Source organism: Odontesthes bonariensis, chromosome 14, assembly GCF_027942865.1.
Source record: "Odontesthes bonariensis isolate fOdoBon6 chromosome 14, fOdoBon6.hap1, whole genome shotgun sequence".
NCBI lineage: Eukaryota > Metazoa > Chordata > Actinopteri > Atheriniformes > Atherinopsidae > Odontesthes > Odontesthes bonariensis.
The window spans coordinates 14,525,278-14,544,199 of NC_134519.1; the positions used below are offsets into that span (position 1 = coordinate 14,525,278).

Here is an 18,922-nt window from a genome sequence, read left to right on the forward strand (position 1 = left end):
CGGCTGGGCACCCCGGATACCCGCCCCGATCAGCAAAAGGAGCCACAGCCAACTCATAGCTGGTGAGTAGGTATCAGTAGAGATCTTCGGCGGACAAAGGTTTTGATACCGTCCGGCTTCCAACCTACTCAGAGTTTAAGAACTGTGTCACCTTTTTGCAGTGGGATTGGTGGATCCAAGTGGTTCTCTCCGTGATCTTTACAGCAGTGGGTGTGGTCAGCTGCACAGTGTAGGGACCATCCCACTTCGGCGACGCCCAGTGTTTCTTTTTGATGACCTTTACGAGGATCTGGTCACCTGGTTTCAGCTGTGCCTGTATGGGATGAGACAGAGGGGACAACGGCAGATCACAAGCATTTTGCACCGATTTTTCATTAAACACTTTACACATCCATGCAGTAAGAGGATCAACTCCATCTTCTGCCTTTTCAGACCATGGTTCCCCCTCCCACAACGGGAGGAGGAAGGGTCTTCCGTGGACTACTTCAAAGGGGGTTAAACCCGTACTGTTTGGTGTAATTCGCATGAACAGTTTGACCAAATGCAGGCACTCAGGCCATGGTTTTTTTGTTTCCATCATGGTTTTCTTTAGTCTGTTTTTTACTGTGCCATTGGTTCTTTCAACCAGTCCTGCACTCTGGGGGTGGTAGGCACAGTGGTTTTTTAGGTTGATTCCTAAATGTTTTGCCATGTTTTGCACTATGGCATTCACAAAATGTGCTCCATTGTCACTCCATATTACCCTTGGAATGCCATGATTGGGGACAATGTTTTTGCATATGGCCTTTGCCACAGACAGTGCATCAGCTGTTTTGGTTGGTACTATCTCCACCCATTTAGAGAAGGAGTCCACTAGTACCAAGCAAAATTTGTGGGGGCCGCTTCTGGACAGTTCAATGAAATCCATGTGTATTATTTCAAATGGGTATGTCCCTTTTGGACATTGGCCCCTCTGGGGTCTCATGTTTCCTTGGGCGTTGTGCTTGCAGCATGTTAGGCAGCTTCTGCAAAAATTTTTAAAGTAGATATTTAGTCCTTTGGGTATATGGAACACTTGTTGGGCTATGGTCATCATCCCTCCTGTTGAGACATGGGTTTTCCCATGACTCAATTTAGCGACCACTTGGAACAAGTTTCTGGGTAGGCATGGTAGGCCGTTAACAGTGTAAAGGCCGTCTTCTCTCTGTTCAGCTTTGTCCTTGATCCAGTGCTCTTTTTCAGAGGGGTGCACTAGTCTTTGCATGTCAATGAGTACTGAGGTTGGTATGGCATCTTGGCTGGTGGCTTGAGCTGCTAGGATGTTGGAACTTTTTGCTGCCTTCTTGGCTTCGTCGTCTGCTTTGGAATTTCCTTTGCTTATTCTGTCCGTGGCTTTTGTGTGAGCTGCACATTTACAAACGGACACTTGGTGAGGAAGTTGAATAGCTTGGATTAGTTGTTTGAGAAGTTCGGCGTGTTCCACAGGTTTGCCCGTGGATGTGGTCATTCCTCGTCTTGCCCACTGAGCGGCAAAGCTATGGATTGTAGAGAAGGCATATTGGCTGTCCGTGAAGATGGAAACTGTCTTGCCTTCCGAGAGTTTACATGCTTCTGTTAATGCTATAATTTCGGCTGCTTGGGCTGACAACTTGGAGGGGAGTGCTTCTGACTTCAGCACCTCAGTGTCGGACACCACGGCATATCCAACTTGGTTCTTTCCTTCAGGGGTATTGTCTGATTCGTGGTCTATAGGAAGTCTTTTGGTGGACTTCTACTTCTTTCGCTGTTTTTAACAGACCAACATCTGTCTTGGCAGCTGACCAAAAGGGTTCGGGTACGCTAGGGAATTCAGCTGCCGTGAGCTGGGTCAGGAGAGATCAGGGGGCCAGGTGGATTGCTGGGGTTGCCATAGTTGACCAAAATAAGGCTCTTCTGATGACCTCTCCGTATTTTGGCAGTTTACATGAGGATTCTTTGGTGGAGATTGAGATCCAAGAATCATCTGGGACGTAAGAGCAGTATGCTGCCACATGTCCTAGGCTCTGCCAAGGTTTTCCTTCCTTTCTTGCAAGGGAGACGTGAGCCACCTCTCCCAGTTCCTGGATGCGCAGCTTTTCGGTCTCCGGGGTGAGTTTGGCTGTCACCACTGCGTCTCCTTCTTCTGTCGAGTATAGGTGTTGCAGCACCACTTTCTGGGTGCCCAAGACTTGGAATTGCCTATCATATTTGGCATTTGGCTTCCCATCGAACATGAGGGTGACGTGCAATGGCCAGCGTGTTTGTCTTTGTCCTCTGGACATCTTGGCTTGGTCTCGGAGATCTTTCACTACGGACCTGGGTCCTTCCTCCACGAGGTCTAGGGAGTAGAACGTTTTGGGGATCCCTTGTGCTTGATGGACGTTAACCTCTATGTCTTCACATTCCGCTGTATGTACGCTCTCATGTTTTACAGGTTGCATTCCTTTGCTTGTAGGAACTAAGGCAAGCCTCAGTTTGTAGAGCAAGTCACGTCCCAGCAGGTTGACGGGACACTTTGGGCTCAGCACAAACTCGGCTTGGTGCTGGTTCTGGTCTTCATCTTGGATCATAACTTCTTTGGAGAACCTTAGTAGTTCTATCTGTCCTCCAGCTGCCACCACTGTGATCCACTTCAGTCCTGGGGTCACTCCTGGTATTTTGTCCCTCAGGACTGATTTGTCCGCTCCGGTGTCACAAAGAAACTTTACTTGCTGTCCTCCAATCTGCAGGTAATAGTAGGGTTTCTCTTCTTCTTTCATGCTTAGGGAAAATATCTGTGTCAAGTCCAATACTTCGGTCCTTTCAGGTGATTCACGGTCGTCTGATGGCAGGTCTTGAGTTGGTTGGCGTCATGTTTCATATCGATCATCCTGTTGGTATATGGGGTTATAGGGAAGTGGTCTCTTCCTCTCGATCGGGGGGTCCGGGCAGTCTCTGGCGAAGTGTCCAGGTCTGTCACAGTTGTAGCACCGGTCATGCCTTGGTTTTAAACCTGGTCTCTGTCTCCCTGATTGGGGTCTTCTTCCTCTGCCCCTCCCTCTGTAACCACCTTGGTAACAGGTTTCCTCATCGGGCCGCACCTTCAGCGCAGCGAGAGTGCACCTTTTTTTTTTCCTCATTCAGTCTCCTCTTCTCCTCGATATCTTTTTCTCTCTTTCCAGCTTGACCAATCCATCTCTTTATTTCTTCAATCTCTTTTCCCAACTTTTCTCTTGCTTTCCCAGTCTTCGTCCTTTCCTTCACTTGCAACTCTCTCAATATCTCCTTCAGTGGCGTTGTCCGGAGGCGTCCGTCGTACTCATATTTTTCCATCCATTCTTTAACATAGATAACGGACCCAGGGAAAAGGTGGCGCATGAACTGCACGTCGCGTGGGACTTCTTTACTTTGTCCGTGACCCATCCTTTTAAAATAGGCTAAGTTTTAATACAGGGTGTTGGAGCAAAACTGAGAATTCTCAGAGGAAATGAAAAAGGAGAGGAAGATATCAACATTTAAAGGGGGGTGGAGAATTCCCTCTTTTAACTTCAGTGTCCTGCATCCAGTTTCTCTCTTATTCTCTAAACATGCATTTTTAGAGACCTAAAACATTTAATCAAAACATTTAATCCACTACTTTGTGTACTTCAACAGACCACGGATTTATGTTAGCACCGTTAGGTTTCAGTCCGTGCTGCTGCTTCCACTAGTGGCATTCACACTCACACTTGCTCATTCACTCTTTTTACTCTCCCTTATGGCAGACACGTGTATTAACCTCCTTCTGGCGGAGAAGCCCTTTTTTACTCTATTTCTTAATTTTTATTTTAATCCTAGTTTACCAACTTACCTTCGGGACGTCCCTTTTAAAGTTTATTTAGTTTAAGTAATTTATTCCTGTTATTATTTAGTTACAGCTGTTTAAAAAAAATTTTCGAGGCCTTTTTATTTCTTACTTTGGATCAACTTTTGTTGGTTTTAAATTTTTCTCATTCATTACCTTTTAAATTTTAATGCATTAATCTGAAAGTTTATCGTCGACGGTCTATTTCACTAACCCCAGGTTAGAAGTTTAAAATAGTTAGGCCCCAGGCCTCAATGCATTTTACAAGGCCCCAGGCATCTTGTTCAGTTAGGCCCCAGGCCTGAATGCATTTTACAAGGCCCCTGGCAACTTGTATTTTATTCAATAAATCAGCTCTTACCGGTTTCTGCTAGTTGATCTGGGTCGCAGGGAGCCGTCACCGAAGAGTCCAGGGCAGGGCTGGATCAACCTATTGGCCCCGACCAGCGAAGGGTGGTCGGCTGTATACAGATTCTCGGCCTTGATCCCGCGCGGTCCTGGACGTCCTCAGTTGTTGGCTCCCGGGTTTCGGCACCAGAAAATGTTAGATTCACACAATAGCTATAACAGCAAAACACCAGAATAAACAGACAGAAACCAGAAGTTTGTATTAATATGCTTTTGCAAAAGGGAGAAAGCGGAGAGATGCTCTGTTACAGCTTCACACACCAACTCTCTCAGCCCCTCCTTTCTGCTTCAGCCTTTTTATTAGAAATATGACACATGAATATTCAGCGGCTAAGCAGCCAATAAGGAGTAAATATGCAGTTATTGGGCAGGGAAGACCAGACAGGTTATAAATTCTGGAAGTCTCCGAGGAACAAGATGCTCTTGTTCTCAGAGGTCACAAGGTTATCAGGCTTTGTTGCTGGAATGCATAACTGTTAACTGTCAGGGTTTCTCATGCACAGCTTCATATCCTAAACTAGTAAAGCAGAGCTAGCAAGCAAACAGAATAATTAAGCTTGTTTTATAAGCACACAATAATAATTATCCTTACAGATCTAAGGTGGATTTCATAGTACCACCATAGAGTTTAGCGTGCTCTGCACTCCTTCGTTGGCGCCCCTAGAGTGCAGTACCACCCGGAAATAGCCGCCAGTTTTCCCTCTCCTCATAATAGAGACTCTCTGGCACAACCTCGTCCACAGAGGGGGAGGGGTTTGGGGGGCGATTCGGAGCTTGTTAGAGGTTGGGGGAGGGACCTGAAAGTTGTGTCAGTTCGAATTTTCCGACTTTAGACTTGCAATTTTGAAAACTTGCCGACTGCAGCTTTAAGGTAATGTAACAAGCTTATTTAGTGTTTTTTTTTTTAACTTATTGACTCAAGCTGTGGATAGCAATGCATATTTTACCTGATACTGGAGCTGGGAATTAATCAGACTTACTTACTATTCAATCTGTTATTGATTAGCCCCAAATCAATCCAGGAATTAAAGAAGCTCCTTCTATTTGAAATCTATTGTGCCGACATTTTTAAACCTTGTTCCAGAACTGCATTTGGAGATGTTTATTTATTGGGAGGAAACCTGTCTATACTATTATTGAAAGTGGTGTCACGTCAAGTCTTTTATTGTCAGATACACAGAACAACAGAGTCGGACTGGGCACTGAAATTCTTGGGACAGGACACCGTATAGCAGCTACCATAACAAGACATAACATGCCGTAACATGTCATGACATAAGTATTCTAACAAAAACAGTAACAATAAATAGGCAATGTGGATACTACAATATACATTTTACGGTAATTACAAGAGCTATATTGAACATATAATACACATAATAGCCTATGCTAATCTAAGACCTATACTAACCGAGAACATAAGGTAACTTAAAAAATACAATATTGTGGAATATTGCAAGTTGCAGTGGAAACAGCAGTGGAGGTAGGCATGTGTAAAGTATAACGTGTCGAGTGTGTAAGTGATGAGAGTGCATTATAGTCCATTTAGAAGCCTGATGGCCTTAGGATAGAAACTGTTCTCCATTCTGCGGATGCGAGACCGGATGCTTCTGTACAGCCTACCAGAAGGCAGCATAGTGAACAGTCTGAAAGATGGGTGATGGCAATCTTTTAGGATTCTGCTAGTTCTACGAAGACATCTTGTGTGGTAGATGTCCTGAAGGGTTGGTAGTTTCCTACCAATGATGCACTCAGCAGATCGGACCACACTGCGTAGGGCCTTATGGTCCATGGCTGTGCAGCTCCCGAACCACACTGAGATGCTACAAGTTAGGATGCCCAGATAGCAAACGGACGCCAGACCGGATTCATTCCGGATTTGGGGTAGGCTCAGGAACGGATTCGGAACAGATCCAGATCACGGATCCACACATTAAATGCCACATCCGGCCCGGATCCGTTTTGGATCCGTTCATAGATCGCATCATCCGGCCCGTATCCGTTTTGGATCCGTTCATAGATCACATCATCCCGCCCGGAGCCATTTCGGGTCCATGTATGATACTTATAATGGAGGTGGACTCATTTGGTCCAGAACCTTTATTTATTATGAATTTATTAACAAAAGTAGATAAAGATAAAAACTTGCTTACCAACTAGAAATGACTCCATAAAAATCACACCAATTTAGCCTTATACACCTGAAAATTATTTATTGTGAAGCTGCAAAAGACCTAAAATTGGGTTAATAGCCGCTTTCGGACTGTAGGAACCATTGGCAGTTCTAATAACCTTTTAATCCGCAGGGCCATTTTCTCCCGCGTTCGGACATACAGGAACTTGGAGCTATCTCCCTCAGTTCCTATAACCATTTCAGCTCCTTCTCCGAGGTCGGGTCTTTTCATGGTTCTATAGAACGCATCTGACGGAGGTGTCTGGTGGTCGGTAGCTACGCCCCATGTCGTGCTATCACGGCTGAAATGTTTCATCATACCACACAGACACAACCAGCGGGTGTTTAATAAGTTAAACTTACACTGGTCTCCTTTGTCTGCAGCGCTCTGCTCTCCTTTCTTACTTCATGAAATTAAAAAGTATCGTCTCCTGACTCTCTCTGTGAGCTCTTCCAGCCTCGATATTAGACGCCTGATGTGATTGTCCATGATTAATATCACCATCATGCAGACCATGAACACGGTGGCCTCCCCGCTCTCCATATTAGCTTCTTTATGGTGTTTTTTCTTCTCTCCTTACTTTTACCGGTTTTGTTTTGTTGTTGAATGTGGCGCTAAACGGCTAACATAACACGTCACTGGCGCAGACGGCTGCGAGCGGCGCATCAGTCCCGACCTGGTCCCGACTCGTGCGAATGCAGACTGAAACAGTTCCGCTGGGGAAGGACAGTTATCAGAACGAAATTCGAGTAGGACAGTTCTGATAACTTCGTTCTTATAACTACTCTGTCCGAAAGCGGCTATTATTACCTGTAAATTTACAGTTTTGAGGCTGCACAGTGGTGCAGTTGGTAGCACTGTTGCAGGTGTATCTGTATGTGGTTTGCATGTTCTCCCTGTACATGCATGGGTTCTCTCTGGGTACTCCCTGGTCTAACAGTCCCTTTGTGGTTACAGAGCTCGCCAGTACGTTCTTTTTTCTTAATGATATTCCAGACAGTTGATTTTGGTACTCCTGAGGTTTGACTGATGTCTTTAAAGTTTTTTTCTTTTTTTTCGTGTCTAGTTTGACTTTCACTGGCACAGCTTCTCTCCTCATGTTGAACAATGAACCCTACAGATGAAATCAAATCAAATCATCATCAAATTAAAGCCTGGAATGTGCACTTTAATCACATATGAATTATTTCACTTAGAATTTTACAATGAAGAGCAGAGGGTGAATTAGAAAAAATAATACTGTGTCACAAATGTTATGGAAGGCACTGTATGTGTTCTTTTAAATGTTTCTCGTGTGTATATTTGTTTTCCAGGAATACGTGGATTCACATGAAAACGACCACATAACTGCTTGACAAAAATGGGGAACAAAGTACCATCAGAGAGTAACATGGGCGACAGGCTGAGATGCTGCAAGTGTAATAAAGTCCTGCCTCCATGCAAATCCTTTAATGATTTGTATTGTGATACCGTTCATGGAAAATACGTATATGTGTTCAACAGAGGTGAATACTACAGGCCATATGATATTTTTTTACACGAGTGTGCATACTGTTTTCATAAGACATTCAGGGATCAAGAGGAAAGTAGAAGGGAGGAGGAGAGAAGAAGAGCGGAGGAGAGAAGGAAAAGAGAGGAAGAGAGGAGACGAGATGAGGAAAGACAGAGGAGAGAAGAGGAAAGGAGAAGGGAGGAGGAAAGAAGAAGAGCGGGGGAGAGAAGGAAAAGAGAGGAAGAGAGGAGACGAGATGAGGAAAGACAGAGGAGAGAAGAGGAAAGGAGAAGAGAAGAAGCAAGGAGAAGAGAGGAAGAAAGAAGAAGAGCGGAGGAGAGAAGGAAAAGAGAGGAAGAGAGGAGACGAGATGAGGAAAGACAGAGGAGAGAAGAGGAAAGGAGAAGGGAGGAGGAAAGAAGAAGAGCGGGGGAGAGAAGGAAAAGAGAGGAAGAGAGGAGACGAGATGAGGAAAGACAGAGGAGAGAAGAGGAAAGGAGAAGAGAAGAAGCAAGGAGAAGAGAGGAAGAAAGAAGAAGAGCGGAGGAGAGAAGGAAAAGAGAGGAAGAGAGGAGACGAGATGAGGAAAGACAGAGGAGAGAAGAGGAAAGGAGAAGAGAAGAAGTGAGGAGAAGAGAGGAAGAAAGAAGAAGAGCGGAGGAGAGAAGGAAAAGAGAGGAAGAGAGGAGACGAGATGAGGAAAGACAGAGGAGAGAAGAGGAAAGGAGAAGAGAAGAAGTGAGGAGAAGAGAGGAAGAAAGAAGAAGAGCGGAGGAGAGACAGAAAATAGAGGAAGAGAGGAGACAAGAAGAGGAAAGGAGAAGAGAAGAGGAACGAGAAAAACAACTGAATCAAAGACTTGAAGAATCACAGCAACAAGCCAAAGAGCAATATGACAGACAACTGAGCAGCTGCATATCAGAGGAGCAGGAGTCCAAGCAAAAGGTTCTGAAAGGTCATTTGGATCAATTTGAGATTGACTATGACTCAGACAGTGGCAATGATGAGCTTCTAGAAATCCTCTCTTTGAAATGTTATATTGAGGTTTCAGATCTCAGTCTCACCGAGCTGCCAGCTGATCAGCTGGGAAAGATCTTGTCAGCTCTGGACAAACTTCTGTTTGATGAATGGATTAGTGCTCCTCCATCTCTCGGCACTCTACAGCACGCTCAAGTGTACATCACAGAGCTGTGTGCCCTGTCTCTGGAAATATCTGAGGAAATTTCTCTAGAAAGCATCTGCAATCATGTGCAGTCCCTGGTGGAGTCCATCAGCCAATCAGCATGTAATGTTTCTGAGAGTTTCATGTTGACTCAAGCCCTGTATCTTACCCTGATGCACTTTTTCACCAACAGCAATAGCTCTGACACTGACGCAGTTCTGATAGCCAATCAATGGGCTGAAGGTGAGCTCACCACTGAGCACCTCATTGCTACAGAATTCCTGAGCATCCTCACATCATCACTGGATGATGCAGTTAACAGAAACTCCATGTTTATTTTTAATACGGAGATCCAGTGCTTGAAGCTCCTTTTATCCACACTCACACATTTAAATGACAAAGAAACACACTCAGAATCCACTGAAATGGTCCTTAGACTTATGGAATCAAACCAATGGACCCCAATGGAGGCACTGGCTCTGCTCAAAGTACTGTCAGGGAAATGTACAAACGATGTGTCAATAACTCGAGTCCTAATGTTGATTCAAGTATATGACATATCACCAGAATGGACAGATGAGTCTGGGCACTCTCTCGTCCAGGTTCTCGATTTTGTTGACTCTGAAAGGTTCCATGAAGATTTCCAAAAGATTCTCAGAAAGATAGATGGGAGCAGTCTACGTGTAGCTCTGGAAGAACTAAGGTTGTCACAGAAATTGGATGATTGTGTGATTGATATGATAGAAAACATCACCACTGATGTCTTGCGGCATTCAGAAAAGGTTTCAACACTACAAAAAGATGACCTGAAATGTGGAGGCTTAAATGCTGCTGACTTACAGAAATGTCTGTCTCAGCTCTGCAAAGCAGTCTTTGACACAAAAGGCTGGTGGCCCACGGTGAAGCACATGTTGCAGTGGTGCGTACTGATGCTGAAGGAGAAGACTGGAGTGCCACAACTAGTTGGTGTGGAAGAAGACGCTTGTGCTATAGCCATGTTTGCAGCCATACAAGTCCGCTTTGGAAACAAAGTGGACATTGTGCTGAGCTCTGATGGTCAGGCAGAAGAGCAAACTAAGGAGTGGTCTGACTTCTACAAGAATCTTGGAGTTTCTCTCAACACAAACACAAGAGAAAACGATGCAGCATTCCAGGATGTGTATCAGGCAGACATTGTGTATGGTACACTGGATAACTTTGTGTCAGATTACTTTGCGAACAGCATCAAGTTGATGGAAACAGGGATTCCTGAGCGTATTCGAGGATACATCATTGAAGAACAATGTTTGAGTTTATTCCAAAATCTGAAACTTTCAAGGCTCAATGACAATGATACCCTGGAGTTTGCTGCAAAAATTCTGAAAAACCTCATGTGTAAATTCCAAAGTCATGACATGGCACAAAAACAAAGCTTTATCAAGGCTTTTTTCAAGCTACTCCACATGAACCTAAACAAAGACACAAATCCTGAGAGTAAAATCACCAACATCTTAAAGAAAACTACTGGGAAGGGATTGTCTTCTAAGGAGATCTTCATTTTGACCTTTCTTGAGAACCTCCTGAGAGTGGTCACTGGTGAAAAAGAGGCTGAAAAAAACCTGACATCATCTGCTGACAGATGGTGTTTAGAGGTTTTATTTGCCTGTGCAGAAGAACTCCTGGGCCTAAAAGAAGAAGTCAAAGACATCTTTCAGATGGTTTCAGACCTTGGACTTTGGTCACCAGCAGAAACCTTGAACCTCCTTGGAGAATTAACTGACCACCATTATGATGAAGGATGTATTTCCATCATGAAGATTTTACATTTGATGGCAACATACCAAGTTTCTTCCAAGTGGACAGATGACAGGAACCGGTCCCTTCTCAAACTCTTAGGTTCACATCAGACTGAGAGTCTGGTTGAACAGTTAGAAAAGAACCTTAGAGATGAGAAAATGAAAGATATTGACACTCTTTTTGATGAAATACGACAGATGAAAGACATCGATGAACAAACACTGAGTAAAACATATAGTGTAGTAACTCATGTAGCCAATCTGATCAAAACTGGTGAAATTGAACAACACAAAGATGTACAACAAGCAAAAAATCTGAGTCACGACATGGAAACAGAAAACCTCCAGGAGTTCCTGGCAGTCTTATGCAATGCTGTTCACCTGAGAATTGCTGGAGGGAAGTGGTGGCCCAGAGCCACTCAGATGATTAGCTGGTGCCTTTTGGCCTTGTCTGACACTGGGAAGCTCCTTGAAATGGGCACTGGAGAGGGGAAGTCTTGTGTCATAGCAATGTTTGCAGCGCTGCGTGTGCTTAGAGGCGAAAAAGTAGATGTGGTGTCGACTTCGTCAGTGTTATGTCAAAGAGATGCAGAAGAATGGAGTGAATTCTACAAGTACTTTGGCATTACAGTTGACACAAACACAAATAAGACTGAGGACAAGGATAGAAAAAAGTGCTACCAGAGGGATGTTGTCTATGGAACTATTGAAACCTTTGCTGCAGATCACCTTCGCCAGGTATTTGAGATGAAGGATGTGAGATCTGATCGCAGCTATCAGTGTATCATAATTGATGAAGTAGACTCACTACTGTTGGATCAGGGAGTGCAGCTGACCTACCTGTCCAGCCCCATGGTCTCCATGCAGCATCTGAACACTATTCTGGCCATGATCTGGGGCCATGTCAGCCAGTATGGCTACCTGTCTTCAGGGCACCAGGTACTTGTACAGGGTCCTCCTGCTTCATTCTTCAAGGCCATCTTTGACTCAATCAACACAGAAGAAAGTGAAATTAATGATCCAATGGACATTTTATACATTGCTGAGAAAACAAACACTGTACCAGAAGGCTTTACAGAGGATATCTACAAAAGTGAAAAGGATGAACTTCTTAGAAAACTGAAAACTGTGAGTCAGGAGGCTGTGGTTGATCTTTTTGAAGAACTGGAGAACTATGTCCCCTATGGCTTTACCGTGTACACTTTAAATGAAGAGGGATTGCTCTGTCTGAAAAAGCTCAGCCCGTACAACAAACACCACATTCCAGAGCTGAAGTTTCTTGTCTTGGAGGAAGGCGTGTGCTGTGCTCTCTATGACTCAGAGGATATTCTCATTAAGCCCATTGCAGAGTTAATCTCAGAAAAAATTCAGTACACCCCTTGTACAAACAATAAAGACAAAATCAGTATACCTGGATTCTTGAAGTATCTGATTGAGCAGAAAGTGTCAGTGTGGGTTCAGAATGCCTTTCTGGCAATGAAGCTGAGGGAAGGACAAGATTATGTTACAGAAAACAACAATGTCTGTCCTGTGGACTTCAGATCTACTGGAATTGTAGAACTGAATAAGAAATGGGGTGATGGCCTGCAGCAGTTTGTTGAGATTAAACATCAAATCAAACTGAGCACAATTTCAACAGTGACAAACTACATTTCTAACATCTCCTTCTTTGAAAAGTACCAGGGGAAGATGTATGGAACAACGGGTACACTTGGCAGCAAAACAGACATTTTGTTTTTGCAGAATCTATATCCAAATTTGTCTGCCTGCAAAATGCCAACATTCAACAGTAAGAAGTTGTTTGAAGTCAAAGGTACTGTGAAGAAATCATCTGAAGAGTGGAAATCTGAAATAAAACGTGTGGTTATGGCTCAGATTTCCCCAAACTCATACAGAGATGGAAGAGCAGCCCTGGTAATCTGTGAAACAATCAACAAAGCTAAAGAGATCTATGACGAGCTGAAAAGCAGCATTCCAGGTGAAATCGTTCTCTACTGCCGCAGTGACAAGGAAAGTTTGAGCAAAATAGACAAGGAACTGCTTCCTGGTGATGTCCTCGTTGCCACAAACCTTGCTGGGCGTGGCACAAACATTAAAGTGTCCAAAACGGTGAACAAAAGTGGAGGATTATTTGTAATCCTCTCCTTCCTCTCTGAAAATACAAGAGTGGAACTGCAGGCTTTTGGTCGAACAGCACGAAAAGGTAAACCTGGATCTGCTCAGATAATCATGTCCACTGAACACATGCAGCAGGATTTCAGGATGACGTCGTCTCTGGAGGAAGCTAAGAGCACAAGAGATAGACTTTCAAAAGAAAAGATGAATCACATGATGAATGATGTCACTGAGATGAATCTGCGGGAGGACCTGTTTTCACAGTACTGTGAAACTCTTCGAGATATTTACAAGAACACAGATGGAGATGAAAGAAGAGCTGTTGTTGCGATCATGAACGAGTACTGGGGGATCTGGCTGCAAACTAAGTCAGAACAAATTGACCAGCTGAAAAGAGATGAATTGCAACAGAGTTTGAAAGCAGATTTGACAAAGGCAAGATGTCAGTCTCAAAGTCAAACGTCACCATGTTCTAGCATTTATCACTACATCAAGTTTGGAAATATTGCTGTGGATGAAAAACAATGGGACCTTGGCGCCAGGCTCTTTGAAAAAGCCATGAATCAAGATGAAACTTGGGCAGCTGTAGCTTTTTACAGCCACGCATACTGCACTATCAAGCAGCAGAAGGCAGACTACCTTAGTAATGCTGGAGAAGATCTAAAAAAGGCACAGGAGTCTCTGAAGTATCTCACTGAAGAATCCATGGCCTGTTTGCAGTTCATAAAAATGGCCTCTGCAGACTCAACAAACAATGAATCAACCAGCCTTGAAACACAGTTAACAACCAGGTGCTGTATGTACAGATTATTTGATGAAAACATCAGTGAGGCCATCCAAAAGCTTGATGAAATTAAAGAAAGAGATCGGGATGCATTGGCCAAAAAATCACCAGTTTTCTCTTTGGTGTCAAATGCTGATGAGGAACTCCAAGTGGAAGCCTACAACCTCTACAATCAAGGTCTGAAATATGTATTTTCTGTGGAAGAGGAGCCTCGTTTCTCATGGGAAGGTCTGCTGGTGTTCTGTTTAGGACTTTTGCAAATTGTTGGAGGAGCATTGCTCACTGTGTTTACATGTGGTACATTAGCTCAAGTCGGCAATGGGTTGATCATTGAAGGAATATCAGACTGCATCTCTGCTGTAGAGGCCATGGTAACGGGAGAGTTCAGCTGGAAATCATGGGCTATACAGAAAGCCATTTCTGTTGGTCTATCCATCATAACATTTGGAGTTGGGAAGTTGATTGCAAAGGGCTTCAAACCTTGCAAAGTTCTAATTAAAAGTTTAGGCAAAAAGTTTAAGTCATTGCCAAAGTTCTTCTCAAGGCAGACTGCAGACGGTTTAAGTGTTGTTGCAAAGGCAAACATGAAGAATGCAGTAAAGCATGTGGCTAAAAAGGTAGTAGAGGAAATCATTACCTATGGACTCGGGAAGGCAGAGGAAGAAATACTGAAACAAATCTTAAACAAGATAAAAAGTGAAGTGCAGAAGGGAATAACTGACGACGTAAAATCCAACATAGAAAAAAAGCCTTTGGCTACATTAGTGGACTCCATTATCCTCTCACACCTCCAGGATGAAGATCAACTCAATGATCTGCTGAGTGACAAAAACCGAAGGAGTGATCTGCTGGCCATTTTCAGACAGTTAAGCCTAACAGCAATACAGCCATTCCATGCAGACCTCAACTGGCAGAACAAGCTGAACTCATCCCTCATCACAGTGATTGATGCAGCTAAAGCAGGCGCTAAAGCAGGGGCCAAAGGAAAAGTGCGGGCAATTTTATTATCCATTCAAGCTATCCACTACATGACACTTGCAGGAGATGCCATCGCTGCAGTACTCACCCTCTCCAGCAAATTCTTCTCAAACCTTCAGGAAGAGCTGAATGATTTCAAAGAAGAAAAAGTAAATCCAGAGAAAGTGATGGTAAATGATCTATCTCCCTCAGATACTGAGATGCTGAAGGCATTTAAACAAGATTTAGCCAAAGTCATCAGTGATTTATTGGCTGATGCTTTAGTAGAAGTCTTCCACCAGAAGTTCTCTGGTCACATTGTTTCTAATGTTCAAAACAAAGTGAATGGTTTCCTTCGGAAACATGTAAGAAGTGGATTAAAGAGTGACAGAACAGATGAAAAACTCAGAGCTGGACAAAACAACAGATATATCACAAACATGCCAGTAAATCTGAATTCTAAAGTTGAAGGAGATGCAGGTAAACAGTCAAGGTCACATGCTGAGAGGATCAAGAACCGTGAGACTGTGGGCACCATTCTCGATGTCAGAGTCCTGTCAGAGGCCACTGGTACTAAGGTTGTCATCCTAACAGAGGATAAACGTGGCAGATTCAACAAAATGCAGGAGGTGAACCCAAGTACCAAACCTGCAAGCCAAACTGTGACACTGATCTACAGACCAAAGAGTTCCCAATATCCCAGTGGCCATTATGATGTGCGCATCAATAATGAGACAATGATCATTGAAGGAAAGGGCAAGAGCTGCCTGTTTCATGCTTTGGCACGAGGCATGAAACCAAAAGCTCGTGAAGAAAAGATTGCTTTGGAGGCAGACCACCTCCGATCTCTGGAGGCCGATACTCTACTCAGACATCCAGGCCATTGGGAGCCTTTCATCAAACGAAAAGTGTGGACTGAAACACTCAGAGGAGGAGACTGGTACATGGCAGAGGGAGCTGCACCAAAACTCACAAAAAAACAGAAAGAAACATGTATGAAAGAGGTTGGAGGAGTAGGAAAATACAAATTAATGCAAAAACATCAACAAAAAAGAAAAATGGGGCAATTCATCAATGCTGATCACCAGCCACCAGTCAGCTGTATACGAGGAGCTATAACCTTGAACCAAAATAGCAAATTAGCAACAGCCATGCTTGAAGTCGCAACAAACTCCTCTCCTCTGAATCACAGACTGATTCCTGCTGTGAAGAAATCCCACGGCCGTGAACTTCCAGCTGTTTTTGTGCCCGCAGACTGTCATCATGAGTTTCCCAGTACAAAATCACCAGCCTTCAGAAAATTGCTGACTGAAACCATCAGCAAAGACAATGTTGTGGACTCGTTCAAACTGACGATCCTTGGGTCAATGCCCAGATTCCAGCTGAATTCCACCAAGGGCTTTCCGGATTTTCAGAAAGATAATCGCTCTAAATTCCAGCGAGATGTTTTTGAAAATAGTTTTCAGAAACAGAGTGAAAAGATGGTTGACAACTGGTTTAAAGAGTTCAGAGGAAAAGATGTCATGACTCAGCAAGATTGTGACACCATTAAAACATGGATCAACAACGAGGGCTACAACAATCAAAACGATCCTCTCAGGAACAAAGTTGCCGACCTTCTATAATGACAAAGGTAAGATCCCATTTGACATAATACTAAATTAAAGCACATAGATATCAATCATTTTTTGTTTAAATCTATAATATTATCATTTATGATAATCTATGGTGTTTACAATTATTGAGGAGTAACTGTAACTATATACTTTGTGTTATGGTTGACCAGTTAACAGTTGACCAGAGTGAATCTGCGCTCTTTTTTATACATGTACTGATGTACTGACAGGCCCTGTGATGGACCTGCGACCCGCCCAGTGTCGTCCTCCCTCCCTGCTCTGGAATGTGGATTGGATAGAAACATATTTGGAAATCAATATGGGGCTAATTTCATACATATTTCTACTTATCTCCCCAGCATATGTTTATGTTTCACCATTTTTCAAAGACATAGAAAAGATATAGTTGGTTTCAAATTTAAGAAAAGTTTGGCTTTCAGATTCCCCATTTTTTAACTGTAGCCATTTCTGGGGCTTGAAGACACATTTGCACAATTTGATTTTTCAGTATTAATGACACCTGCAGAAACAGAAATGGGGTGTTTTTCATATTGGACTTGGAGTCCAATATGAGTCCAAAAAAAGAGACAATGTGTGTCCTTGTCTCGTTTTCTAGACTGATACATAAAATAACAAACAATACAAAAAAATATTTTTCTAATTTTCTGTTGCTATCGACAAATCAGATTTACTGACCCGTCTTGGGTGCACCCTGTTTTTTGCCCAATGACAGCTGGGAAAGGGTTTAGCACATGTGCAATCCTGAATTGCTTTAAGTGGAAATAGAAAATGGATTAATGGATGGATGGTGAGTAGGCCATCAACACCTTATTGCCTCTGATTGGCTAGTGTTCTCTCTCTGATTTGAGCTTTACCCAACAGCTTTATACAACACAGATCATACTTGTATTGGTGGCTTTGACGCCCTAAGCCATAAGACATAGCCATGATATATAGCCATGATATCAGTACTAATTGTTATTATTGTTGTTGCTAATAATCATATGCTTTTACTGAGCGATTTCTGATATGATATTGTTTTATGACCCACAGTGATGATAAAGATGTCTTCCATATCAAATTAGCATAATGTTTTGTGAAATGTGCATGAATATTACACATTGATGCAACAGTAGTTCTTTGTGTTGTGTACTCGCGTACAGCTAGGTGACTAAAGCACATCATACCTGATTTAAAAATGGGATGACCTTTGTGACATTTCTTCAGTGTGTACTCTGAACAGTAAAGTCTTTGAATGGACAGTCAGCAGGCACCAAATGAGAAATGTAAGAAATGCACCTATTCAGCTTATCTGTGTTGTGTTGTAGTTGTGTTTGTCATGCCAGCGGGTACTCATATATACAAGCTAACGTTTTCTGACTTGCTGTAGAACAAATGAAACTGAATGTAAATGCTCTGCTGCTCTGAGATCCAAAGCCAGTGTGCTTTATTCATATAAAGGGTTTCTCTGAGTAATTAAAAATACTTAAATAACTCTAATTGGCTTGAATAGGACTGTATCATTGAAGTGCCTTGAGATGACATTTGTTGTGATTTGGCGCTATATAAATAAACTGAATTTAATTTGAAAAGTGTTAAAATTAGGACAACAGAGTGCAACCCAGCATTCAGAGGTAAATATTTTCTAGTGCAATATTTGATGCTAATAAAATGCTTACAGAAAATAACTGAGAATAATGCTGGGAAATAATTTAGAGGAATATTTTAGGATAAAGCTTAAGATGTGTTGCAGATGTGAACATTTAATTTACTGAATCGCTGATTTGATGAAGTGAACACAGGTTTTTTAAGACAGTGAAACAGACCTCAGACAATTTGGATTCCAACAATGCTTTTAACAAAGATAATTTAACCCTCAATAAAATCTTCTACCATAAAATAATCTTGCTACAGAAATGTTTTTGATTTAATTCCGATCATTCTGTTTTATCACTGAGCCACTGTGCTGTGTCAGTAGCATCTCATGCATTATCTTGAAAATTGTGTCAGATTTTTTCTCATAACAACTGTACATGTTCAAATGAAGGCTGTAATAAACTGCGTATGCAACAAAACTGGTAGCGCAGTTCTTTCTATCACAGCAGGCCACACACATTTCCCCATTTAAGATAATGAATTTATTAACTGCAGTCAACCAATGACTGCATAGACATCAGACTTGCTTTTCTACCATCATGGTTTCAGGCTTATAAACCAAAACAGTTTTAAGATGTCTTTTCCTGATGTGAGTCACTGCTCGATGTAACTCAGCATGTGCGAGTTGAACAATTTACAGCACTAAAGATCAGCTATCTGTAGATTACTGCATCCTATAGAATCATAAATAGCGAGCCATTTCAAGGACATTTGAAATAAATATTTGAAATTGCAAAATTGGCTCTCCCTTAGAGATAGGGTGAGAAGCTCGGTCATCCGGGAGGGGCTCGGAGTAGAACCGCTGCTCCTCCGCATCGAGAGGAGTCAGATGAGGTGGCTCGGGCATCTGGTTAGGACGCCTCCCTGGTGAGGTGTTCCGGGCCCGTCCCACTGGGAGGAGGCCCCGGGGAAGACCCAGGACACGTTGGAGAAACTATGTCTCTCGGCTGGCCTGGGAACGCC

At 43.0% G+C, this 18,922-nt stretch overlaps 1 protein-coding gene across 1 annotated transcript; it reads left to right on the forward strand.

Annotated features, from left to right (window-relative positions):
- Positions 1–13,640: 13,640 nt before the first annotated feature.
- On the forward strand, positions 13,641–18,378 carry LOC142398841 (uncharacterized). Its single transcript, XM_075483056.1, has 2 exons — positions 13,641–16,320; positions 16,534–18,378. The coding sequence occupies exon 1, from the start codon at positions 13,652–13,654 to the stop codon at positions 16,310–16,312; it is 2,661 nt and encodes an 886-aa protein (XP_075339171.1). The 5' UTR covers positions 13,641–13,651; the 3' UTR covers positions 16,313–16,320; positions 16,534–18,378.
- Positions 18,379–18,922: the final 544 nt, after the last annotated feature.

Excerpts from the sequence above, each read along its gene's own strand:
- LOC142398841 (XM_075483056.1), top strand. The coding sequence starts at position 13,652 with ATGGCCTGTTTGCAGTTCATAAAAATGGCCTCTGCAGACTCAACAAAC.